The sequence below is a fragment of the Coregonus clupeaformis genome, chromosome 23, assembly GCF_020615455.1.
Source record: "Coregonus clupeaformis isolate EN_2021a chromosome 23, ASM2061545v1, whole genome shotgun sequence".
Classification (NCBI taxonomy): Eukaryota; Metazoa; Chordata; class Actinopteri; order Salmoniformes; family Salmonidae; genus Coregonus; species Coregonus clupeaformis.
The window spans coordinates 44959084-44985966 of NC_059214.1; the positions used below are offsets into that span (position 1 = coordinate 44959084).

General features: G+C 43.7%; 1 protein-coding gene across 7 annotated transcripts in view; it reads right to left on the reverse strand.

Annotated features, from left to right (window-relative positions):
• Nucleotides 1–664: 664 nt before the first annotated feature.
• LOC121536532 (guanine nucleotide exchange factor DBS) overlaps nt 665–26883 on the reverse strand; it is a 91223-nt gene continuing 65004 nt past the window's right edge. For 2 of the 7 annotated variants that reach the window (XM_041843884.2, XM_041843881.2), the window contains exons 5-33: nt 20194–20313; nt 19671–19787; nt 19324–19473; nt 18830–18954; nt 16640–16754; nt 16287–16406; nt 15774–15965; nt 13827–14018; nt 13411–13570; nt 13191–13255; nt 12984–13057; nt 12437–12503; nt 11869–11984; nt 11689–11758; nt 11267–11359; nt 10050–10142; nt 9175–9300; nt 8663–8884; nt 8244–8336; nt 8000–8078; nt 7773–7845; nt 5469–5560; nt 5234–5320; nt 5043–5102; nt 4707–4781; nt 3746–3855; nt 3333–3445; nt 3077–3180; nt 665–2964 (exon numbers count right to left, since the gene is read on the reverse strand). In XM_041843884.2, the coding sequence (XP_041699818.2) occupies nt 2885–2964; nt 3077–3180; nt 3333–3445; nt 3746–3855; nt 4707–4781; nt 5043–5102; nt 5234–5320; nt 5469–5560; nt 7773–7845; nt 8000–8078; nt 8244–8336; nt 8663–8884; nt 9175–9300; nt 10050–10142; nt 11267–11359; nt 11689–11758; nt 11869–11984; nt 12437–12503; nt 12984–13057; nt 13191–13255; nt 13411–13570; nt 13827–14018; nt 15774–15965; nt 16287–16406; nt 16640–16754; nt 18830–18954; nt 19324–19473; nt 19671–19787; nt 20194–20313 (3183 nt within the window). In that variant the 3' untranslated portion in view covers nt 665–2884. Of the gene's footprint in view, nt 2965–3076; nt 3181–3332; nt 3446–3745; nt 3856–4706; nt 4782–5042; nt 5103–5233; nt 5321–5468; nt 5561–7772; nt 7846–7999; nt 8079–8243; nt 8337–8662; nt 8885–9174; nt 9301–10049; nt 10143–11266; nt 11360–11688; nt 11759–11868; nt 11985–12436; nt 12504–12983; nt 13058–13190; nt 13256–13410; nt 13571–13826; nt 14019–15773; nt 15966–16286; nt 16407–16639; nt 16755–18829; nt 18955–19323; nt 19474–19670; nt 19788–20193; nt 20314–26883 lie in introns of those variants that run through there. The other 5 variants (XM_041843882.2, XM_041843883.2, XM_041843885.2 and 2 more) reach the window with 5 other exon arrangements.

Genomic DNA, 26883 nt, shown 5'->3' on the forward strand with positions numbered 1-26883 from the left:
AGCCAGTCTCCAGATCTCAACCCCATAGAAAATCTTTGGAGGGAATTGAAAGTCAGTGTTGCCCAGCGACAGCCCCTAAACATCACTGCTCTAGAGGAGATCTGCATGGAGGAATGGGCCAAAATACCAGCAACAGTGTGTGAAAACCTTGTGAAGACTTACAGAAAACATTTGACCTGTGTCATTGCCAACAAAGGGTATATAACAAAGTATTGAGAAACTTTTGTAATTGACCAAATACTTATTTTCCCCCATAATTTGCAAATAAATTCATTAAAAATCCTACAATGTGATTTTCTGGATTTTTTTTCCCTCATTTTGTCTGTCATAGTTGACGTGTACCTATGATGAAAATTACAGGCCTCTCTCATCTTTTTAAGTGGGAGAACTTGCACAATTGGTGGCTGACTAAATAGTTTTTTCCCCCACTGTATAGTTTTTTTCAAGCATTAGGACAGGAGATCAGTGTTACAAATTGTATGAATCAATGGGTCCTGCTTACTGTAGGGCGGCTGGGTGCCTGTATTATGCTTATGGCTCAAATTACTTTTTCTAATGTCAAATGTCTCACCATTATTTATCACCTTTTATTTAGGTTGATCAATATTTAGGTTGTGCTGGCCTATTGTAAATGATCAAATAAATGTCTGATCAATACATACAATTCTGAACATATTGTCATTTATAATGCAGAGGCACCATTAATTGTCAAGTACACTTATTACATGCGGTTTTCATGTACATTCCCTTATGTCTAAGGTGACTCAGGCTTTACTAATTCTTGTGAAGTAGTTTATCAGTGAACTGTATTCTGTAATTAGTTACAAAGCAATAGGCTGACTAGAAACTTAATGTGGAGAAAAGGAATGCTGTATTCTGTTGGGAAGGTACGACTTCATTATAGGACTAATATATGCATAAACACAGTGCAACTGTACACCTAGAATGATATGTAAACGTGACACACGTCAAGAACATAAGCCAGTTCTGTTGACCATGAGAGCATTTTGCAGAGAAAATGGGTTGGGGCATACTATTTAGGTTAGGAATGACCTGGTCCATTATTTACCTTGTTACCTGGCAACGACCACAAGGGTGTTTCAAAGAGCTGTCAGTCAAGGTGAGCTCATGAATATAAGCTCCCCGCCTACTCAGCCTGTTCCTTCAGGCTTCCTGATAGTTAGAGATGAGAGAATGTACCATTTCTTCAATTCTGAGCATTTTAATGGCGTAAAAATATTATGGGTGATGTTTTGGTCATTCAAATGCTATTTTTACTTTGGAAATAGGATGACGGTGCGGGACCTTTTTTAAGAAGAGAAATTGTAGAAATAGGAGGGGTTTATGATTTTGTCTGTTATCTACTGACGATCCTAAGTCCTTTTTAATATAAAAAAACAACAGACAATGCTGACTGATAGAGAATTTCTGATTTCTTAAAGAAAATAATAATAATAATAAAAACTATCTACATAAATATGATTGCTTTACAATAAATAATTTAAGACTATACACTGGTTTCTGAGTTATTAACAAAAGGAAGAAAGTTCACAGTACACATGGAGAAATGACTGGCAATGACTAGCCTACAGATATGCTACATACAACATCCAAAGTCATGTTTAACACGTGTGAATGGACAGCTGGTGGAATGGATGAAAAGGGGATCATAATGAAGTTATTTGATGAAGACAACCAACCAGTGAATACTGTGACTGATCTGTCTGAATCACAGGAGGCTGGAGGCACCTTAATTGGGGAGGATGGGCTCATAGTAATGGCTGGAACGGAATAACTGGTTTACATGTGTTTGATACCATTCCAATCACTACATTCCAGGCATTTTTATGAGCCATCCTCCCCTCAGCAGCCACCTGTGGTCTGAATCATACAGAAATAATGTTGCAGGACAGGGTAAGCTAATTAAGAGGACATGAGGGAGGAAGCGTAGAGAGCGATTACATTATGGAGATAGAACGATGTAGAATAACATCTTTATCAAAGTACAGTAACTCCTCACTCTCCAAGAGGCAATAAGATAGTCATAGGTCATACTGGTTACTTCCATGGTCACACGTTTGAGGTGACTGGTAAAACTCATAGAGCAACAATCTGAAAAGCTTAACATGGTATACTTTTCATTCATCGCATTCATAATCTTTTTATTTACAATAACTTTCTATTTGAAAAATACAAACAGTCCTGTCTATTTCTAGACAATCAAAGGAACCATAATGCGGACCAACAGCATTGTAATGGTGACACAAGCCTACAGTACAACAAGACGGGGTCAACACGATCCATGTCCACCACTAAGGCAGCTGAAGACGTTTCCTCATCACTGACACCTGATCAGATTCATCATAGAATTAGAATTCTATGGGTTCTGTCAGGTTCCATCTTGTCCGTAGCATTTTGTCTGCCATAGTGCCATTGATACAGGCCTGCCCCAGGTCTGCTTGCCTAGCTGACGGTCAGATCTGGGAACAGTTCACCCTCCCCCAATCCTAAACTGACCTAAGATCAGTGTCTAGGGTAGCTAGACCTCATACTCCACTTGCTCATCCTGTGGATGGATGGAGCTGCTTTCTACCAACACTGCACTGTGTCTCTACAATTACACGAGGGCGCCAGATCCATTCTCTAATCAATGACACTGCTATCTATAGACTGGTCACTGGAACATTGGCATTTGTTGGCATTTTCTTGAAATGGCTGACCAGTATCCTAATCCAGGGGCTTGCCTCTGGGTAAGGAGGGGCAAAGTTGGGTTTTGGGTAGGGGGAGGAAGTGCTGCTTTGTTGGGGGAGCCACCAGCTGGTGCTGTTGGGTTCGGTTCTGGAGACCAGGGGCGGCCTGATGGGACCAGGGAAGGGTGGAGGGTTCAGGGCTTTATGTCAGAGAAGCTGGTGTAGGTCTCACAGCAGCTGGATGAAGTGCTGAGGTTCCCTGAGCCACTGCCCTCTGTAATACACACACACAGACATACACAGAGGTTAGAGGAGATGGTTTAGGAGAGATGTACACACACACACACACACATAATTCTACCTAGATGGAGAGGAGGAGGTTTTACCTGAACTGGTGAGAGACTGGCAGGACGTGGACTCTCCAATCAGGGTGTGAAGGTTGGCTGCAGCCACCCAGCCCTCCTGCTTAGTCTTCAGATTCTTCACAAACCTGCAGCAACACAGAAACACACACAATTCCGCCCCCCCCACGATCAGCACTTAGCTACCTTTTTACTATGATGTGCCCTAATGAATATTACCTTGTTGGAATAGGCTATGAGTGTGATTGTGTGAAACCCAGTGTCGAGGTAATATTCTCACCACTGTCCATCTTCTCCCTTCTTGATCAGCTGAACCGTTTCACCACTCTTGACTGACAGATCCTGGGCCCTGATCTTCTCATAGTCAGACACCACTGTGTACTTCCCTGCACGCTGCACACCGTCAGGATAGGGTGTTACATTGTATGTATGATTGTAAACTATTCTTTTAAAACGGTTTGTATGTGGAGCTACAAAACAGCTTGGAGTGGATGACAATCCTCACACACACACACTCTTGCGCAGTTAACCTTGTGGGGACAATTCAGTCCCATTCAAAATCCTATTTTCCCTAACCCTAACTCGTACCCTTACCCTAACCCAAAAACCTAACCTTAACCCTAATTTCTTGGTTTACTATTTTTGTGGGCACTTCTCGTCCACACAAGTATAGTTAAACACGTCCACACTCACCAGTTTCTTTCCCCCCTCGTCCTCAGGGTCTGAGGTTAGGGGCTCCTCAGTGCTAGAGTACCCATCATTCTCCTCGTTGGCGTCCAATGAGAGAGAGCCCTTGGTCCATCCTAGAGGAGGAAGGGAGAGAGGGTACGTAAGAGTATGGTGTCATGTCTAGTCTGAAACACGCACACACACACACACACACACACACACACACACACACACACACACACACACACACAGGGACAGTGAGAGCAGGCACTGCAGCAACTTCTGCTAGACCAGACATGGTCAGTGACAGGGTGGACCACGATCAGAGTGAACAGGACCAAGTCCTGTGGAACTCAACCACAAAGCCATCAGTGAGCCTACAGTAATCGTGCTCGACCATTCAGAACCGCAACACTACTAAGCAACCAGGAACGTGCCTGTTTCTTGATAAATGTATTGCATGTGCATACACACACTCAGGCCTGGGAACACAGTGTGCAGGGAGTGAGAGAGATGAGGGGCAAACCTCTCAGTGAAATTCGGCAGCCATTTTGTGCTCACTACACATTTTAATAATCTAAACCAGTCCAGTCCAATTGAGTGCTGTACGGTACCTCTCCTCTTGGCCTGTAAGAGACTAGAGGTGCTGAGCCACCTGACTCTGCCCAGGTGGAGGCGAGCGTGAGGGCCTGGTTCTGAGAGAGAGAGACACACGACCGCATGAAACACAGTCAAAGGAATCGACCGCAGCGAACATACTCAACCACAGTAAATGACCGAGCGTGGTAACTACGACCGCTGTTGCCTGTCAGTCAACACAGTGTTTCATACATTCCCTGATGAACCATGTTCTCTTTGTCTGAGGGGAGAAACTGCTGTGTGCAAAAAATCAATACACCCTGACCAACCACCGTCGAAATAATGAAATGCAGCGACCGTGTTCGACCACAGATTTAGTGAATAGGGTTATTATGGGATGGTGTACCTTTGAAGCCGAACGGAGTGGGATCACTCTTTATCTCATGACGTTTGGTTTTATGGTCAGGGCTTGTGGGAGAACCTAGCCGAATAGAAGAAGAGAAGTGAGGAGGAGGAAGAGAGTGAAGAAGAGCAGCTAAACACTAACAGGAAGTATAAATAAGTAGTAGCATATCTTTAAAGTGGATGTTACAGGAAGTATGTCTACTCTGTGTTGTTCTGTGCACTGCCATTGTTATCCAACAGCACACACTACTCTGAGACTATAGTGGTGAAAAACAGAGATACAGGGTCTGAAGCCTAAAGCTATGGGACACAGTTACCTCTAGACACTAATCTGTACCTGGCAGAGAGAGAGGCATCCTGGGTAAAGTTAAGCTTTTATTGTCAGGAGGTGAGAGGTCTGTGGAAGGAAGCGTGTCATGATTTATCGTGTTGTAGGCTACAGTGCTGACATTAGCCTTGTAAAGTGCTGGCATGATGTAGTCACATAAAGTACTATGGCAGCCCCTGGTGGCGAGATAGTGCTATTACCTTTGCTGAAGTTGCTGAAGCCCTGCAAGGTAAAACGCTTTTTAGCCACTGCTGCTCTGTCTAAGGTAGGACTGGTCATTGCCTCGTCTGGGCCAGGAGAAGGAGAGGAGCAGGGGAGAGAGGGAATGAGGGAGAGGTGAGTGGCATGAGGAACAGGAGAGCAACAGGGAGAGGTATGTGAGACATAAAATAAGGAAATAGTGTTGAATTTAGCACCCCCCCCATCTCTGCTCACCTTTGGTTTTTGGGGAGGAGCAGGAGTTAGGATCGGGGCTGCTCGGTTCTCCCTTCTTCTCCTTCATGCTCCTCTCCCCTCTTCTAAATGGACTGAGGAAACAGGAGGATGAAACACGTCAGTCACACTGCAACACACTGAGGTTACACAACATGTTGTGTTCAGGTTATAACCATTATCAATTCTGTACCCACAAAACCCATACCCTCCATGCGATTTATACTAGACTGGAAAATAAATCCTTCTCATTGGGCATGAGAGGCAAAGAGGAGTTGCCTGGCTACCCAGACTTCTTGCTCCGGCCAAACGCTACGTCACGCCCACGGACGTTAGTTTCTTCTCCTCAATGCGTCTGGATCTAAGTACCTCCCCGACCCTCAGTGGTGGAAAAAGTACCCAATTGTCATACCTGAGTAAAAGTAAAGATACCTTAATAGAAAATGACTCAAGTAAAAGTGAAAGTCACTCAGTAAAATACTACTTGAATAAAAGGCTAAAAGTATTTGGATTTAAATATACTTCATTTTCAAAAGTAAATGTAATTGCGAAAATATACTTAAGTATCAAAAGTAAAAGTATTAATAATTTCACATTCCTTATATTAAGCCAGTGGTTCCCATCCTTTTCAGTTACTGTATCACAAACTGAATTTTGCTCTGCCCGAAGTGCCCCTGAAGTACCCCCTCGTGCATTTTACCAGTAGGCCTTTGGTCTCATAAGTCTTCTCAAGTACCCCCTATGGATAGGCTAAGTACCCCCAGGGGTCCTAGTACCCCTGGTTAGGAACCACTGTATTAAGCAAACCAGACGGCACGGTTTTCTAGTTAAAAAAAATAATACTTATGGATAGCCAGGGGCACACTCCAACACTCAGACATCATTTACAACTGAAGCATTTGTGTTTAGTGAGTCCACCAGATCAGAGGCAGTAGGGATGACTAGCGATGTTCTCTTGATAAATGCATGAATTGGACCATTTTCATGACCTGCTAAGCATTCAAAATGTAACAAGTACTTTTGGGTGTCAGGAAAAATGTATGGGAGTAAAAAGTACATTCTTTTCTTTAGGAATATAGTGGTGTAAAGTAAAAGTTGTCAAAAATATAAATAGTAAAGTACAGATACCTCCCCAAAACTACTTAAGTAGTACTTTTAAGTATTTTTACTTAAGTACTTTATACCACTTCACTGAATACGAACACATTCGGGGCCGTCTGAATGGTCCAGAAACCGATGCGTTGGGCCAGAGCCAGAACACACGTGGGTAAAGCTGCGGTTTGAAACTTTTTCATTGGCTTTGATACTCTGATTGGTTAGAGATTATCCAATCGCTGATGACTTTGTTTTGTACAAAGCTCCTCATGCCCCTCATCACCATAATGACTTCAATGACGGCAGTCTCAGACTAGCGTATGTAGCGAACGACAGAGCAACGGAAGAATTTAGTGTGTCGTCAGGCTATGAGAGCAGGTCTGTGATATGTCAATATGGGACAAGTGTAGGAGAGGGTCTGTGATAGGTCAATGTGGGACAAGTGTAGGAGAGGGTCTGTGATAGGTCAGTATAGGACAAGTGTAGGAGAGGGTCTGTGATAGGTCAGTATGGGACAAGTGTAGGAGAGGGTCTGTGATAGGTCAGTATGGGACAAGTGTAGGAGAGGGTCTGTGATAGGTCAGTATAGGGACAAGTGTAGGAGAGGGTCTGTGATAGGTCAGTATGGGACAAGTGTAGGAGAGGGTCTGTGATAGGTCAGTATGGGACAAGTGTAGGAGAGGGTCTGTGATAGGTCAGTATGGGACAAGTGTAGGAGAGGGTCTGTGATAGGTCAGTATAGGACAAGTGTAGGAGAGGGTCTGTGATAGGTCAATATGGGACAAGTGTAGGAGAGGGTCTGTGATAGGTCAATGTGGGACAAGTGTAGGAGAGGGTCTGTGATAGGTCAGTATAGGACAAGTGTAGGAGAGGGTCTGTGATAGGTCAGTATGGGACAAGTGTAGGAGAGGGTCTGTGATAGGTCAGTATGGGACAAGTGTAGGAGAGGGTCTGTGATAGGTCAGTATAGGACAAGTGTAGGAGAGGGTCTGTGATAGGTCAGTATGGGACAAGTGTAGGAGAGGGTCTGTGATAGGTCAGTATGGGACAAGTGTAGGAGAGGGTCTGTGATAGGTCAGTATGGGACAAGTGTAGGAGAGGGTCTGTGATAGGTCAGTATGGGACAAGTGTAGGAGAGGGTCTGTGATAGGTCAGTATAGGACAAGTGTAGGAGAGGGTCTGTGATAGGTCAGTATGGGCCATGTGACTGACCCGAGGCTGACAGGTCCTCCAGCGGCAGGAGGGAACTGGAACAGTCCGTCTGACGGCCTCTGTTGGCTGGCTTCTAGAAGACACGCAGGGTTATCTACTACAGTCCCACCTCATCATGACCACTGAGCAATGTAATGCTCAATGTGATTACAATATAATACACTCAAAGTATTAGAAAGAAAACAAATACTATATCACCCCAGGTCTGCCACAGACACCCTGCCTACCTCTGTAGGCCTCCAGCTGTGTTGTCAGAACCTTACGGATCTCGTTCACCCACGTCGTTTTCACATCAGATGTCGGGGCCTGAATTACAACGATGAAACCCATTACTGGTTAGTGCAGATACATGTGTTACATGTTTTTTCCAAATAGAGTCAGATATGACTTGTGTATCATTGTAAAAAATAAATACATTGTCATGTAATCTATAGCAGTGGAATGGGCAGGGTTTGAGTGATGGTCACACACCTGTACGATGTACACCTCCTCCCGTGAGTTGCACCAGACCTCAAACTTCTTGTTGTCACCTTTGGCATTCTCAGTGATGCCCACAGCACTCATCTGGTAGAGGGCATACCGTTTTGGAAAATGTTAGCTTGTAAAACATATATCTTAACTCACTTGCAATATCAAACACTTGGTAAGACCGACAGACAGACAGACAGAAAGAGAGAGACAGACAGACAAAGAGAAAGGCAGACAGACAGACAGAAAGAGAGAGAGAGAGACAGACAGACAGACAGACAGACAGAAAGAGAGACAGACAGACAGACAGACAGACAGACATACAGACAGACAGACAGACAGACAGACAGACAGACAGACAGACAGACAGACAGACAGACAGACAGACAGACAGACAAAGAAAGAGAGACAGACAGACTTACGCTGAGGGACTGTTTGAAGCTGTAGGAGGGGGCTTTCTCATAGCCCTCCCCGTTCTCCTCGCGTCTCTTACAGAAGAGCAGGGCTTTCTCATGCAGGAACAGGTGTCTCTGCATGGGCTTGAAGCGGGCCAGGTCCTTGACCTTGGCGTGACCTTTCTTGTGTTCCGTCCATACGCTGAATGACCCCTGCATCAGCAGCCGGCCCAGGTCACCCAGGTGACCCTATCAGAGGAGGGGTCACAGGTCAGGAGAAAGTTAATGTGTCATCATAAGCTATGGTGCTGCTGACCCATGTAATATTGACATCTCTGATGATGTAATGTGATGATGACGCCATGAAAGGAATACATTTCATACAATATGACGTACATTTCATACAATATGAAGTACATTTCATACAATATACAGTACATTTCATACAATATGCAGTACATTTCATACAATATGAAGTACATTTCATACAATATGCTGTACATTTCATACAATGTGAAGTTGAGCGATGATAAACTCACATCGTATCCAGTGATAGCGATGAGGTGCATGGAGTCGTTGACAGCCTTCAAGATGCCCAGGATAGAGGTGAGCGCCTCCTGAAGGTCCTCTGACCCCTCACAGCCCTTACTGTACTTTAGTAGCTCCTACAATTCAAAGACACACATTGAAGTCTGTTTTTGGATCTGTAATGGAACGGTGTATAAAGTACAAAGTACAAAGGATATTAATATGGACCTAAATATTTGAATGCTTGAGACAACTTAAAGCTAGAATCCTTCATTGGTGAAACTGCCACGTCCGTTTGAGATATTACAACAACAAAGAAGTTACTACAAACAACCAGCACTGTTTTTTTTCCTCGGACATCATTGCACTGGCGATAGAACAGCAGAATATGTGCTGCAATTTTTTTTTACCATGATGCTCCTCTCCTCCGTTTCCTCAACAAAACAATAACAAAGGTGCTGGGGAAAACAGTGGTGCTGTTTCCCCCTGTATGGATTTCAGCTTTAAGGCATGAGGAAGTGAAGGAGAGAGGATGGAACTGTTTCCCTCTGTATGGATTTCAGCTTTAAGGCATGAGGAAGTGAAGGAGAGAGGATGGAGCTGTTTCCCTCTATGGATTTCAGCTTTAAAGCATGTGGAAGTGAAGGAGAGAGGATGGAGCTGTTTCCCTCTATGGATTTCAGCTTTAAAGCATGAGGAAGTGAAGGAGAGAGGATGGAGCTGTTTCCCTCTGTATGAATTTCAGCTTTAAGGCATGAGGAAGTGAAGGAGAGAGGATGGAGCTGTTTCCCTCTGTATGAATTTCAGCTTTAAGGCATGAGGAAGTGAAGGAGAGAGGATGGAGCTGTTTCCCCAAATGCGAATTTGATCTTTAAAGATTATATACCTTCAACAGGAGCTGGTATTTGGTGATCCTCTGGACCGGTTTCAGGAGATAGGAGTCCAAGCCCAGTTTATGTTCCAGCTTCTTCTGACATTCCTGGTACAGACCAGAACCGGGAGAATAGATTAGTAGGAGATAATAACCGCTCAGGCCTGAAGCTATTGGGGGTCTGTGTGTACCTTAGGGGAGGTGTGTATATGATGTGTACCTTAGGGGAGGTGTGTATATGGTGTGTACCTTAGGGGAGGTGTGTATATGGTGTGTACCTTAGGGGAGGTGTGTATATGATGTGTACCTTAGGGGAGGTGTGTATATGATGTGTACCTTAGGGGAGGTGTGTATATGATGTGTACCTTAGGGGAGGTGTGTATATGATGTGTACCTTAGGGGAGGTGTGTATATGGTGTGTACCTTAGGGGAGGTGTGTATATGATGTGTACCTTAGGGAGGTGTGTATATGGTGTGTACCTTAGGGGAGGTGTGTATATGATGTGTACCTTAGGGGAGGTGTGTATATGATGTGTACCTTAGGGGAGGTGTGTATATGGTGTGTACCTTAGGGGAGGTGTGTATATGGTGTGTACCTTAGGGGAGGTGTGTATATGATGTGTACCTTAGGGGAGGTGTGTATATGATGTGTACCTTAGGGGAGGTGTGTATATGGTGTGTACCTTAGGGGAGGTGTGTATATGGTGTGTACCTTAGGGGAGGTGTGTATATGGTGTATACCTTAGGGGAGGTGTGTATACAATGCATTCGGAAAGTATTGACCCCTTGACTTTTTCCACATTTTGTTACGTTACAGCCTTATTCTAAAATGGATTGTAAAACATTTCCCCCACTCATCAATCTACACACAATACCCCATAATGACAAACAAAAACCTTTCCAAATCATGTCCAGTCAATGTAATTTACCACAAGTGGACTCCAATCAAGTTATAGAAACATCTCAAGGATGATCAATGGAAACAGGATGCACCTGAGCTCATAGCAAAGGGTCTGAATAAGTATGTAAATAAGGTATTTCTGTTTTTCAGTTTTAATACATATGCAAACATTTCTATAAACATGTTTTCACTTTGTCATTATGTGGTATTGTGTGTAGATCTATGAGGATTTTTATTTATTTAATAAATTTTAGAATAAGGCTGTAACGTAACAAAATGTGGAAAAAGTCAAGGGGTCTGAATACTTTCCGAAGGCACTGTAGGTGTGTACCTGGAAGAAGGCGCAGTCGGAGCATTGTCTCCACAAGCTCTCAGAGCGAGGCTTATTCTGACAATACTTCTCATAGATCTGCAGGTCTGTCATCTGAGAGAGAATGAAGAAAAGAGAGAAAGGTTGAGAGAGAAATACCCCTGCATCACAACCAGCCATCTAAGGCACTGCATCTCAGTGCTAGAGGCGTCACTACAGACACCCTGGTTCGATTCCAGGCTGTATCACAACCGGCCGTGATTGGGAGGCCCATAGGGCGGCGCACAATTGGTCCAGCGTCGTCCGGGTTTGGCCGGTGTAGTCCGTCATTGTAAATAAGAATTAGTTCTTAACTGACTTGCCTAGTTAAATAAAGGTAAAATAAAAAAATCAGACTAGTGATTTAGACACAACATATTCCAGTTCAATCTCCAAACACTCACCCTCTCCAGAAAACAATGACCCACAAGTTCTGGGCAGTCTTGGTACTCTTCCAACTCCCTCAGAAAGGTTCTGGAAGATGATGAGGCAGAGAGAAAAATATGATTAGTTAGTCAGTACAATGACAGTAGTTCTATCACTGTGTGAGCATCATTATTAACCGCTAGGGGGCGCTTGTTTACCTCTTGTGGAAGTGGTAGATCTCTGGCATGTTGCCAAACAGCACATCTTTCTTGTTCTGTAGTGGAGCCGGCATGAGGCTGGCCATGGCTGGGTTGTCCATCTCTGAGGCATAGCCCTGAAACACACAGAGAAAGATGACTTAGGATGACCAATAGGCAGTTTTGTTACCCACCACCACTAATGATTGAGCTCATGATGTGGAGAGGCTAAGCTGAACACTTAAGACCGATGCACACAGGTGAGGAGGACTGAAAAGGTTCATATGGTCCAGGGGAGAGGGATAGAGGCTTCATATGGTCCAGGGGAGAGGGATAGAGGCTTCATATGGTCCAGGGGAGAGGGATAGAGGCTTCATATGGTCCAGGGGAGAGGGATAGAGGCTTCATATGGTCCAGGGGAGAGGGATAGAGGCTTCATATGGTCCAGGGGAGAGGGATAGAGGCTTCATATGGTCCAGGGGAGAGGGATAGAGGCTTCATATGGTCCAGGGGAGAGGGATAGAGGCTTCATATGGTCCAGGGGAGAGGGATAGAGGCTTCATATGGTCCAGGGGAGAGGGATACACACCTGTAGGACACAGTGCAGTTCCTCCACGTACCCCCTCTCTGTCTCCAGCAGCTCATTCATTACATGTCTACAGAGAGAGATAGCACAGGTCAGACAGAATATAGACAGGTCAGACAGAATATAGACAGGTCAGCATGATTTAAACAGGTCTAGGGTTTTTAAAATTCCCGTAACTTTCCCCAAATTCCAAGGTTTTCTAGGAATCCCAGTAGGAAGATTTCCGGAATCGAGAGGGAATAAGCAGGAAATACGGAATCCTCCGACCATAGTTTCTGGAAAACCTGGGAATTTTGCAACCTTAGACGGGTCAGACATAATTATATTATGATAATATAGGCAGGTCAGACGCTATAGCCTGCACACAGGCCAGACATGACACAGACACCAGATGATTAGGGAGTCTTTATCCTTCTTATTTGTATGGGGTGAAACACAACACACACAAGTCAGAGAAACATCAAAGACTCAATACAGACAGACGATCAGACATAATGAAGACACTAGCATCATACATCATAACAGCTGACAAAACACCCAGACAACTTACTTTCTGAGGATGGCCAGGTTCTCGTCCTCCTCTGACAGAGAGGCACTTCTGTTGTTCTGTAGCTGGTCCTCCACCTGAGAACACAGGATAGGATGAGTATCTACTGAAATGACTGGAGCTAGTGTCTCATTTAACATACATACCACAGGTATGATAATACTACCCCACAATAAAAGACAGACCAAAGTAAGAGGAACCTCTACTTACTGTTCTACAGCTGACCCCATTCACAGAGTCTCCCTCTGAGCAGCTCTTCTCCATCACTCTCTTTGCTATGGGGGAGAGGAAGAGAGAGGGGAAGACATGAGGTGGGAAATTAACACTACACACATATCTAAATATACATTGACTGTATTTGTGAGGACAGGGTGCTGCTGGTATGTAAGGACTGGTGGTACTTCAGGACATGTGGCATGTCAGGACTCACCTGGCGAGGACAGTGGGGACTTGATGAAGGCTTCAGGCCTTGGGGCCACAGGCTGGACTGGCCTGGTCTGTTTGGCTGCCAGCTTCTTCAGACTGACCATCCTCTTCTCAAACATCTCCTGCATGGACACCTGCTTCTGAAAGACCTTCTCTACTTGGTCCTGAGGGAGGAGGAGAGAGGAGGAGGAGAGGAGCGGAGAGGGGGGAGATGAGAGGAGAGGAAAGGAGAGAGGAGTGCAGATGAGAGGAAGAGAAGAGGAGAGGACCAAGCAGCAGAATGACTCTCTGGGACACTCACAGGTGTTGACAGCTATTTGTTTGCTGTGCCATCCTTTCTTTGTATTGACTTCATTACATTATGATGACACATTTTAGTGACCATACATGACTGCATGTCAGAGAGCTGGAGCCCCTTACCCTGAAGTCCTGGTTGAGCACTGTCTCGTAATCACTGCAGATGACGCTAGGATCAGTCAGTTTGTTCTGTCCTGCCGTATCTAGGTAACGCTCGATCTCCTGCAGCGCTGTCTCCGCCCCTTCATGTGACTGACACTTGTCCACGGGTTGGGAGGCCAGCAGGTAGAGGCCATCATCACACCACTTAGCAGCCTGATAGAGAGAGAGAGAGAGAGAGAGAGAGAGGTAGGGAGTTTTTAGAGGTTTATGGGGTGGTGTTCGACTTTATGTGTGTGTGTGTATATATGTGTGTGTACTGTATATGTGTGTGTTTGTGTGTGTGTGTGTATACACTACCGTTCAAAAGTCACTTAGAAATGTCCTTGTTTTTGAAAGAAAAGCAATGTTTTTGTCCATTAAAATAACATCAAATTGATCAAAAATACAGTGTAGACATTGTTAATGTTGTAAATGGCTATTGTAGCTGGAAACGGCTGATTTTTTAATGAAATATCTACATAGGCGTACAGAGGACCATTATCAGCAACCATCAGTCCTGTGTTCCAATGGCATGTTGTGTTTTCTAATCCAAGTTTATCATTTTAAAAGGCTAATTGATCATTAGAAAACTATTTGGCAATTATGTTAGCACAGCTGAAAACTGTTGTGCTGATTAAAGAAGCAATAAAACTGGCCTTCTTGAGACTAGTTGATCATCTGGAGCATCAGCAATTGTGGATTCGATTACAGGCTCAAAATGGCCAGAAACAAATAACTTTCTCCTAAAACTCATCAGTCTATTCTTGTTCTGAGAAATGAAGGCTATTCCATGTGAGAAATTGTCAAGAAACTGAAGATCTCGTACAACGCTGTGTACTACTCCCTTCACAGAACAGCGCAAACCCGCTCTAGCCAGAATAGAAAGAGGAGTGGGAGGCCCCGGTGCACAACTGAGCAAGAGGACAAATACATTAGAGTGTCTAGTTTGAGAAACAGACACCTCACAGGTCCTCAACTGGCAGCTTCATTAAATAGTACCCGCAAAACACCAGTCTCAACATCAACAGTGAAGAGGCGACTCCAGGATGCTGACCTTCTAGGCAGAGTTAAAAGAAAAAGCCATATCTCAGACTGGCCAATAAAAATAAAAGATTAAGATGGGCAGTCTGAGATATGGCTTTTTCTTTGCAACTCTGCCTAGAAGGTCAGCATCCCGGAGTCGCCTCTTCACTGTTGATGTTGAGACTGGTGTTTTGCGGGTACTATTTAATGAAGCTGCCAGTTGAGGACCTGTGAGGTGTCTGTTTCTCAAACTAGACACTCTAATGTATTTGTCCTCTTGCTCAGTTGTGCACCGGGGCCTCCCACTCCTCTTTCTATTCTGATTAGAGCCAGTTTGCGCTGTTCTGTGAAGGGAGTAGTACACAGCGTTGTAGGAGATCTTCAGTTTCTTGGCAATTTCTCACATGGAATAGCCTTCATTTCTCAGAACAAGAATAGACTGATGAGTTTTAGGAGAAAGTTATTTGTTTCTGGCCATTTTGAGCCTGTAATCGAATCCACAATTGCTGATGCTCCAGATATTCAACTAGTCTCAAGAAGGCCAGTTTTATTGCTTCTTTAATCAGCACAACAGTTTTCAGCTGTGCTAACATAATTGCAAAAGGGTTTTCTACACTGTATTTCTGATCAATTTGATGTTATTTTAATGGACAACATTTTTTGCTTTTCTTTCGAAAACAAGGACATTTCTAAGTGACCCCAAACTTTTGAAGGGTAGTGTGTGTGTGTGTGTATGGATATGTGTGTGTGTATGGATGTGTGTGTGTATGGATATGTGTGTGTGTATGGATGTGTGTGTGTGTATGGATGTGTGTGTGTGTATGGATATGTGTGTGTGTATGGATATGTGTGTGTGTATGGATATGTGTGTGTGTATGGATGTGTGTGTGTGTCTGTCCCTCTCACCCTCTCCAGATTGTGGTGTAGCTCCATAGCTCTGAGTAGGTGGTCTTTCTTTGCTCTCAGGTTGGCACTCAGTTCCTCGCTCACGGCTCGGAGCTCGCTACATTTGGGGTGGATGGAGTCCTCAGCGTAGTGGGAGCTCTGGATCAACTCGTCACCCTCACGTGCCAGAGCCTGGGCTCGGTCCAATACCTCCTACAGACAGACAGACAGAGACAGAGACAGAGACAGACAGAGAGAGAGAGAGAGACAGAGACAGAGACAGAGAGAGAGAGAGAGAGAGAGAGAGAGAGAGAGAGAGAGAGAGAGAGAGAGAGAGAGAGAGAGAGAGAGAGAGAGAGAGAGAGAGAGAGAGAGAGAGAGAGAGAGAGAGAGAGAGAGAGAGAGAGAGAGAGAGAGAGAGAGAGAGAGAGAGAGAGAGAGAGAGAGAGAGAGAGAGAGAGATAAAAGGGAGATGATGAGACGTGTATATGTATTGTGGATAATATATGTTTATCAGTGTGTGTGTTTACTTACTAAGACTCTCTCCTCGTGGCTGTTCAGCTCACGGATGATGTGATCAGCATGGGCAGGGTTTATTCCCACCTCTGAGAAAGCTGTCAATCTCTCTGCCACCTGGTCAAGCAGACATCTCACCTAGAAGAGCAGCACAACAGAACACACACAGGTGTAATGATGTACACAAAAGCACAATGTACACTCAGATCCGGTTGTACACGCACAAACGCAGGTGGCTGTGTCACTGTTCCATAGGTGTACCAAGATCAGGTGTGTCACTATGTTGCTCTATGGTGTATTGCTCTCAGATACTGTAGCTAGTCTATGTTACCCAACATGTACAGACGTCAGGTGTGTGTTGTTCCACTCACCTCTCTGAAGTTGTGTTCAAAGTGACGGAGCTGCAGACACTGCTCCAGCTTAGCCTGGTGTGTCACCCAGAACTCATCAAACGCCCGCTCTGTCTCATCCAACTGGGACAGCAGTCTGACGGAGGAGAGGAGAGAGGGAGAGAGGGATGGAGGAAGAGGGGAGAAGATGGATAGAGGAGAGAGAAACAGTGATGGGGGAAAATATGGGGAGGGTTAAAGAGAGAGAAACAGTGATGGGGGAAAATATGGGGAGGGTTAAAGAGAGAGAAACAGTGATGGGGGAGGTGAGAGAGCCAGATGGGGCCAGAGAAAGAGAGAGAGATTGAGAGAAAGAGGGAGAGAAGATTAGAGAAGAGGAGACATGAGACATTTGGACAATCTCTGCTGTTCTTCTGTGTTTTTCTGTTGTTCCTCTGTGTGTGTTCTGTCCCTCTGTGTGTTCTGTCCCTCTGCGTGTGTTCCTCTGTGTGTGTTCTGTCCCTCTGTGTGTGTTCTGTCCCTCTGTGTGTGTTCTGTCCCTCTGTGTGTGTTCTGTCCCTCTGTGTGTGTTCTGTTCCTCTGTGTGTGTTCTGTCCCTCTGTGTGTGTTCTGTCCCTCTGTGTGTGTTCTGTCCCTCTGTGTGTGTTCTGTCCCTCTGTGTGTGTTCTGTCCCTCTGTGTGTGTTCTGTCCCTCTGTGTGTGTTCTGTCCCTCTGTGTGTGTTCTGTCCCTCTGTGTGTGTTCTGTCCCTCTGTGTGTGTTCTGTCCCTCTGTGTGTGTTCTGTCCCTCTGTGTGTGTTCTGTCCCTCTGTGTGTGTTCTGTCCCTCTGCGTGTGTTCTGTCCCTCTGCGTGTGTTCTGTCCCTCTGTGTGTGTTCTGTCCCTCTGTGTGTGTTCTGTCCCTCTGTGTGTTCAACCCCAATGTTCTAGGTTCTCAATGTGTGTTCTAACCCCAATGTTCTAGGTTCCCAGTGTGTGTTCTAACCCCAATCTTCTAGGTTCTCAGTGTGTGTTCTAATACCAGTGTTATAGGTTCTAACTGTGTATTCTAAGTCCAACCCCAGTGTTCTAGATTCCCACTGTGTGTTCTAACCCGTGTTCTAGATTCAACGTGTGTTCTAAGTCCAATGTTATAGGTTCTAACTGTGTGTTCTAAGCCCAACCCCAGTATTCTGGGTTCCCAGTGTGTGTTCTAACCCCAGTGTTCTAGATTCCCAGTGTGTGTTCTAACCCCAGTGTTCTAGATTCCCAGTGTGTGTTCTAACCACAGTGTTTTAGATTTTCAGTATGTATTCTAATCCCAGTGTTCTAGATTCCCGGTTTGTGTTCTAACCCCAGTATTCTGGGTTCCCAGTGTGTGTTCTAACCCCAGTGTTCTAGATTATCAGTGTGTGTTCTAACCCTAGTGTTCTAGGCTCCCAGTGTGTGTTCTAACCCCAGTCTTCTAGGTTCCCAGTGTGTGTTCTAACCCCAGGGTTCTAGGTTGTAGGTGTGTGTTCTACGTCTAACCCTAGTGTTCTAGGTTCCCAGTGTGTGTTCTAACCCCAGTCTTCTAGGTTCCCAGTGTGTGTTCTAACCCCAGTCTTCTAGGTTCCCAGTGTGTGTTCTAACCCCAGGGTTCTAGGTTGTAGGTGTGTGTTCTATGTCTAACCCTTGTGTTCTAGGTTCCCAGTGTGTGTTCTAACCCCAGTCTTCTAGGTTCCCAGTGTGTGTTCTAACCCCAGGGTTCTAGGTTGTAGGTGTGTGTTCTACATCTAACCCTAGTGTTCTAGGCTGCCAGTGTGTTCTCTAATCCCAGTGTTCTAGGTTACCAGTGTGTGTTCTAACCCCAGTGTTCTAGGTTCCCAGTGTGTGTTCTAACCCCAGGGTTCTAGGTTGTAGGTGTGTGTTCTATGTCTAACCCTTGTGTTCTAGGTTCCCAGTGTGTGTTCTAACCCCAGTCTTCTAGGTTCCCAGTGTGTGTTCTAACCCCAGGGTTCTAGGTTGTAGGTGTGTGTTCTACATCTAACCCTAGTGTTCTAGGCTGCCAGTGTGTTCTCTAATCCCAGTGTTCTAGGTTACCAGTGTGTGTTCTAACCCCAGTGTTCTAGGTTACCAGTGTGTGTTCTAACCCCAGTGTTCTAGGTTCCCAGTGTGTGTTCTAACCCCAGTGTTCTAGGTTCCCAGTGTGTGTTCTAACCCCAGTGTTCTAGGTTCCCAGTGTGTGTTCTAACCTCTGTACGGTGGCCAGATTCTCCAGTTCGTCCTGGTTCATGCTGTGGTCGGGATCTCTGACCACTGGTTCATTAATCCTCTCCAACAGTCTGCTGCCCTGTCCTAGAGCCACCTGCAGATCCTCCTGGAGACACACCCACATCCCGGGAGTCAGATACACACACACACTACCACTCTGAGATCAGCAGTGTGGGATAAAGAACATTATACAACAGTTCATTTAGATTCAACACAGATGGATTGTCATTAAATACATTCTGCCTCATATTAATTTGTGTATTTGTCTATCTGGAGGACCAGGTGTGTGTGTGTGTGTGTGTGTGTGTGTGTGTGTGTGTGTGTGTGTGTGTGTGTGTGTGTGTGTGTGTGTGTGTGTGTGTGTGTGTGTGTGTGTGTGTGTGTGTGTGTGTGTGTGTGTGTGTGTGTGTGTGTGTGTGTGTGTGTGTGTGTGTGTGTGTGTGTGTGTGTGTGTGTGTGTGTGCGCGCTCTGTACCTTCATCTTGTCTTTCTTGTTTGTGTGTGTCCTCAGTAAGTTGACGGTAGCCTGGATCTCGTTGGGTACTTCAGTCTCTGCTAGCTCTGTCCCAAATGACTGCAGGATCTGAGCTGTTCCCTTCACCATCAAAGCAAAGCCCTCAATGGCCTAGACACAGATGGATAAAACACATTGGTTGATAACATACATAGCTTTACTGGGAAAAGTAATTAGTCTAAAAGTAGGGAACTGGGCCAAGGTTTTTATGATGTGTGTATTTACAGTGTATTTGTTGGTTGTGTGTTTGCTGGATATGTTTGTGTGTGTGTGTGTGTGTTTGTGTGTGTGTGTGTGTGTGTACTCACGGTGCGGTGTGAGATCCACTTGTCATGGCAGTACTCCTGGGTTCCTCCTAGCTCAGTAGTCAGTTGTGTCCGGTCTATGTAGGAGTGAAGCTCAGTCACAGAACTCAACATAATGACCTACACACACACACACACACACACACACACACACACACACACACACACCAATTCAGGATAGAAAAACATAATTATATGAATGTGTGTCTGTGTGTGTGTGTGCGTGTGTGTGTCTGTGTGTGTGTGTGTGTGTCTGTGTGTGTGTGTGTCTGTGTGTGTCTGTGTGTGTCTGTGTGTGTGTGTGTGTGTGTCTGTGTGTGTGTGTGTGTGTGTGTGTGTGTGTCTGTGTGTGTGCTGTGTGTGTGTGTGTGTGTGTGTGTGTGTGTGTGTGTGTGTGTGTGTGTGTGTGTGTGTGTGTGTGTGTGTGTGTGTGTGTGTGTGTGTGTGTCTGTGTGTCTGTGTGTGTGTGTGTGTCTGTGTGTGTCTGTGTGTGTGTGTGTGTGTTTGGGCTGCTGTCTCTACATACCGGCACCTTCATCTTGAACTCATCCTTATTGAACTTGAACAGGATGTCTGATAGAGTCCTCTGGAATAATGTGGTCGGCCTCAATACCAGAACCAACTGCAGGTTCCCTGGGAACGAACCCTAGACACACACAGAGAGAGTGGGAAGGAAGGGGGAAAGGAGGGGTAGAGAAAGGGATGGGGTAGAGAGAAGGGTAGAGAGGGATGGGGTAGAGAGAGGGGTAGAGAGAGGAGTAGAGAGAGGGGTAGAGAGGGATGGGGTAGAGAGCGGGATGGGGTAGAGAGAGGGTAGAGAGAGGGGTAGAGATAGGGGTAGAGAGAGGGATGGGGTAGAGAGGGGGGTAGAGAGAGGGATGGGGTAGAGAGGGGGGGTAGAGAGGGATGGGGTAGAGAGAGGGGTAGAGAGGGATGGGGTAGAGAGAGGGGTAGAGAGAGGGATGGGGTAGAGAGGGGGGTAGAGAGAGGGATGGGGTAGAGAGGGGGGTAGAGAGAGGAATGGGGTAGAGAGGGGGTAGAGAGAGGGATGGGGTAGAGAGGGGGGTAGAGAGAGGGATGGGGTAGAGAGGGATGGGGTAGAGAGAGGGGTAGAGAGAGGGATGGGGTAGAGAGGGGGGTAGAGAGAGGGATGGGGTAGAGAGGGGGGTAGAGAGGGGGGTAGAGAGAGGGATGGGGTAGAGAGAGGGGTAGAGAGGGCGGGTCTGATTAAACAAAAATAGAACTGTTTGGCCATAATGACCATTGTTATGTTTGGAGGAAAAAGGGGGATGCTTGCAAGCTGAAGAACACCATCCCAACCGTGAAGCACAGGGGTGGCAGCATCATGCTGTGGGGGTGCTTTGCTGCAGGATGGACTGGTGCACTTCACAAAATAGATGGCATCATGAGGAAGGAAAACTATGTGTATATATTGAAGCAACATCTCAAGACATCAGTCAGGAAGTTAAAGCTTGGTCGCAAATAGGTCTTCCAAATGGACAATGACCTCAAGCATACTTCCAAAGTTGTGGCAAAATGTCTTAAGGACAACAAAGTCAAGGTATTGGAGTGGCCATCACAAAGCCCTGACCTCAATCCTATAGAAAATGTGTGGGCTGAAATGAAAAAGCGTGTGCGAGCAAGGAGGCCTACAAACCTGACTCAGTTACACCAGTTCTGTCAGGAGGAATTGGCCAAAATTCACCCAACTTATTGTTTGAAGCTTGTAAAAGGCTACCCGAAACGTTTGACCCAAGTTAAACAATTTAAAGGCAATGCTACCAAATACTAATTGAGTATATGTAAACTTCTGACCCACTGGGAATGTGATGAAAGAAATAAAAGCTTAAATAAATAATTCTCTCTACTATTATTCTGACATTTCACATTCTTAAAATGAAGTGGTGATCCTAACTGACCTAAGACAGGGAATTTTTACTAGGATTAAATGTCAGGAATTGTGAAAAACTGAGTTTAAATGTATTTGGCTAAGGTGTATGTAAACTTCCGACTTGGCAGCAATTACAGCTGTGAGGTACAGTTGAAGTCCGAAGCTTACGTGTAGACGATAGTCTAAAGACAGGAGTATAATGTGTAGACGATAGTCTAAAGACATGAGTATAATGTGTAGATGATAGTCTAAAGACAGGACTATAAAGTGTAGACGATAGTCTAAAGACAGGAGTATAATGTGTAGACGATAGTCTAAAGACAGGACTATAATGTGTAGACGATAGTCTAAAGACTATAATGTGTAGATGATAGTCTAAAGACAGGACTATAATGTGTAGACGATAGTCTAAAGACTATAATGTGTAGATTATAGTCTAAAGACAGGACTATAATGTGTAGACGATAGTCTAAAGACAGGAGTATAATGTGTAGACGATAGTCTAAAGACAGGACTATAATGTGTAGATGATAGTCTAAAGACAGGACTATAATGTGTAGACGATAGTCTAAAGACAGGACTATAATGTGTGGATGATAGTCTAAAGACAGGACTATAATGTGTAGACGACAGTCTAAAGACAGGACTATAATGTGTAGATGATAGCCTAAAGACTATAATGTGTAGATGATAGTCTAAAGACAGGACTATAATGTGTAGATGATAGTCTAAAGACTATAATGTGTAGACGATAGTCTAAAGACAGGACAATAATGTGTAGATGATAGTCTAAAGACAGGACTAAAATGTGTAGACGATAGTATAAAGACAAGAGTATAATGTGTAGACAATAGTCTAAAGACAGGACTATAATGTGTAGACGACAGTCTAAAGACAGGACTATAATGTGTAGACAATAATCTAAAAACAGGACTATAATGTGTAGACGACAGTCTAAAGACAGGACTATAATGTGTAGATTATAGTCTAAAGACAGGACTATAATGTGTAGATGATAGCCTAAAGACTATAATGTGTAGATGATAGTCTAAAGACAGGACTATAATGTGTAGATGATAGTCTAAAGACAGGACTATAATGTGTAGATGATAGTCTAAAGACTATAATGTGTAGACGATAGTCTAAAGACAGGACAATAATGTGTAGATGATAGTCTAAAGACAGGACTAAAATGTGTAGACGATAGTATAAAGACAAGAGTATAATGTGTAGACGATAGTCTAAAGACTATAATGTGTAGACAATAGTCTAAAGACAGGACTATAATGAGTAGACAATAATCTAAAAACAGGACTATAATGTGTAGACGACAGTCTAAAGACTATAATGTGTAGATTATAGTCTAAAGACAGGACTATAATGTGTAGATGATAGCCTAAAGACTATAATGTGTAGATGATAGTCTAAAGACAGGAGTATAATGTGTAGATGATAGTCTAAAGACTATAATGTGTAGACGATAGTCTAAAGACAGGACAATAATGTGTAGACAATAGTCTAAAGACAGGACTATAATGAGTAGACAATAATCTAAAAACAGGACTATAATGTGTAGACGACAGTCTAAAGACAGGACTATAATGTGTAGATTATAGTCTAAAGACAGGACTATAATGTGTAGATGATAGCCTAAAGACTATAATGTGTAGATGATAGTCTAAAGACAGGAGTATAATGTGTAGACAATAGTCTAAAGACAGGACTATAATGAGTAGACAATAATCTAAAAACAGGACTATAATGTGTAGATTATAGTCTAAAGACAGGACTATAATGTGTAGATGATAGCCTAAAGACTATAATGTGTAGATGATAGTCTAAAGACAGGAGTATAATGTGTAGATTATAGTCTAAAGACAGGACTATAATGTGTAGATGATAGTCTAAAGACAGGACTATAATGTGTAGATAGTCTAAAGACAGGACAATAATCAACGTTGGACGTTACCCTGTATTGGAATTATTTTGTCAGGCGAAAGAAAACCTGTTCAGTAACAATACAAATGAAAGGGAACCACAACCACTGCCTCTGGTCTGTTAATATCATGCCTCCCGCTTGTATTAGGGTGCTTCGGATAAGCTGATCCGTTCACATTATGTAAATGAGATATTTCTGTATTGTTCTTTATACATTTGCAAACATTTCTAAAAACATGTTTTCACTTCGTCATTATTGGGTATTGTGTGTATTTAATCCATTTTGAAATCAGGCTGTAACACAACAAAATCTGGAATAAATCAAGGGGAATTAATACTTTCTGAAGGCACTGTAAATTGTTTCAAATTCATTATATTAAGCAAACATGACAGCACGATTTTCTAGATGTTATTTTATTATTATAAAAAATTTTATGGAGTAGATTAGGTTTAATATTTTTTTTATTTACTGATAGCCAGGGGCACACTCCAAAACTCAGACATAATTTACAAACAAAGCATTTGTGTTTAGTGAGTCCGCCAGATCAGAGGCAGTAGGGATGACCAGGGATGTTCTCTTGATAAATGTGTGAATCTTTAGGAATGTAGTAAAGTAAAAGTTATCAAAAATATAAACAGTACAATACAGATACTCCAAAAAACGACTTAAGTAGTACTTTAAAGTACATTTACATTTACGTCATTTAGCAGATGCTCTTATCCAGAGCGACTTACAGTTAGTGAGTGCATACATTATTTTTTTATTTTTTTAAATACTGGCCCCCCGTGGGGATTTTAATCCATGACGGCGTAGTGTGTTACTAATGGTTTTCTTTGAGACTGTGGTCCCAGCTCTCTTCAGGTCATTGACCAGGTCCTGCCGTGTAGTTCTGGGCTGATCCCTCACCTTCCTCATGATCATTGATGCCCCACGAGGTGAGATCTTGCATGGAGCCCCAGACCGAGGGTGATTGACCGTCATCTTGAACTTCTTCCATTTTCTAATAATTGCGCCAACAGTTGTTGCCTTCTCACCAAGCTGCTTGCCTATTGTCCTGTAGCCCATGCCAGCCTTGTGCAGGTCTACAATTTTATACCTGATGTCCTTACACAGCTCTCTGGTCTTGGACATTGTGGAGAGGTTGGAGTCTGTTTGATTGAGTGTGTGGACAGGTGTCGTTTATACAGGTAACGAGTTCAAACAGGTGCAGTTAATACAGGTAATGAGTGGAGAACAGGAGGGCTTCTTAAAGAAAAACTAACAGGTCTGTGAGAGCCGGAATTCTTACTGGTTGGTAGGTGATCAAATACTTATGTCATGCAATAAAATGCAAATTAATTACTTAAAAATCATACAATGTGATTTTCTGGATTTTTGTTTTAGATTCCGTCTCCCACAGTTGAAGTGTACCTATGATAAAAATTACAGACCTCTACATGCTTTGTAAGTAGGAAAACCTGCAAAATCGGCAGTGTATCAAATACTTGTTCTCCCCACTGTATATAAATAGTTGTATAGTGTACAATGTTTTGTTGTAGATTCTGTAGTATGTGACTGTTTCTTGTTCAGGTTTCCCCAAGTACAGTGCCTTGCAAGAGTATTCATCCCCCTTGGCGTTTTTCCTATTTTGTTGCATTACAACCTGTAATTTAAATGGATTTTTATTTCATGTAATGGACATACACAAAATAGTCCAAATTGGCGAAGTGAAATGAAAAAAATAGCTATGAAGCCGCTAAATAAGATCTGGTGCAACCAATTACCTTCAGAAGTCACATAATTAGTTAAATAAAGTCCACCTGTGTGCAATCTAAGTGTCACATGATCTGTCACATGATCTCAGTATATATACACCTGTTCTGAAAGGCCCCAGAGTCTGCAACACCACTAAGCAAGGGGCACCACTAAGCAAGCGGCACCATGAAGACCAAGGAGCTCTCCAAACAGATCAGGGACAAAGTTGTGGAGAAGTACAGATCAGGGTTGGGTTATTAAAAAATATCTGAAACTTTGAACATCCCACGGAGCACCATTAAATCCATTATTAAAAAATTGAAAGAATATGGCACCACAACAAACCTGCCAAGAGAGGGCCGCCCACCAAAACTCACGGACCAGGCAAGGAGGGCATTAATCAGAGAGGCAACAAAGAGACCAAAGATAACCCTGAAGGAGCTGCAAAGCTCCACAGCAGAGATTGGAGTATCTGTCCATAGGACCACTTTAAGCCGTACACTCCACAGAGCTGGGCTTTATGGAAGAGTGGTCAGAAAAAGCCATTGCTTAAAGAAAAAATAAGCAAACACGTTTGGTGTTCGCCAAAAGCCATGTTCCCGAAACATATGGAAGAAGGTGCTCTGGTCAGATGAGACTAAAATTGAGCTTTTCGGCCATCAAGGAAAACGCTATGTCTGGCGCAAACCAAACACCTCTCATCACCCTGAGAACACCATCCCCACAGTGAAGCATGGTGGTGGCAGCATCATGCTGTGGGGATGTTTTTCATCGGCAGGGACTGGGAAACTGGTCAGAATTGAAGGAATGATGGATGGCGCTAAATACAGGGAAATTCTTGAGGGAAACCTGTTTCAGTCTTCCAGAGATTTGAGACTGGGACGGAGGTTCACCTTCCAGCAGGACAATGACCCTAAGCATACTGCTAAAGCAACACTAGAGTGGTTTAAGGGGAAACATTTAAATGTATTGGAATGGCCTATTCAAATATGAATAGTCATGCACGCTCAAGTTCTGTATTTTTTTGTCTTATTTCTTGTTTGTTTCACCCCAAAAATTATTTAGCATCTTCAAAGTGGTAGGCATGTTGTGTAAATCAAATGATACAAATCCCCTAAAAATCAATTTTAATTCCCGGTTGTAAGGCAACAAAATTGGAAAAATGCCAAGGGGGGTGAATACTTTTGCAAGCCACTGTACCTCCGTCTGTTTACAGTTGTCTGTTGTATTTTAGTCTGTGGTGGGATAAATTTTTCAATTGGTCTTGTACTTGGGATTTAAATGAAGTCAAGTGAAATCAGCTTTGAGTGGCATGTTCTAGAGTATGGTGAGTCTTTGTTATACGTCTATTACAGTTCTTAGAGGAAAATATATGACAGATAGAGATGCTTTAATAAAAATAAAAATAAAAATAATAATAATAATAGTAAAAAAAAAAAAAAAGAGTAGGTAATGTATTCATTCAAGGATAGAATAAGGCTGAGAGACAAAGACCTTGGAGGATCCCCTGCTACAGATACTATTAAAAGCAGGCCCCCAGACACTATAATTAGGAGCTGAATTAGCATATATCGCTGAAGCCTCCTAGTTCTGAGGTAAGACTCCAACTCTACACATAAAGCCACAGCAAGATCAAGATTATTCCTTCAGCC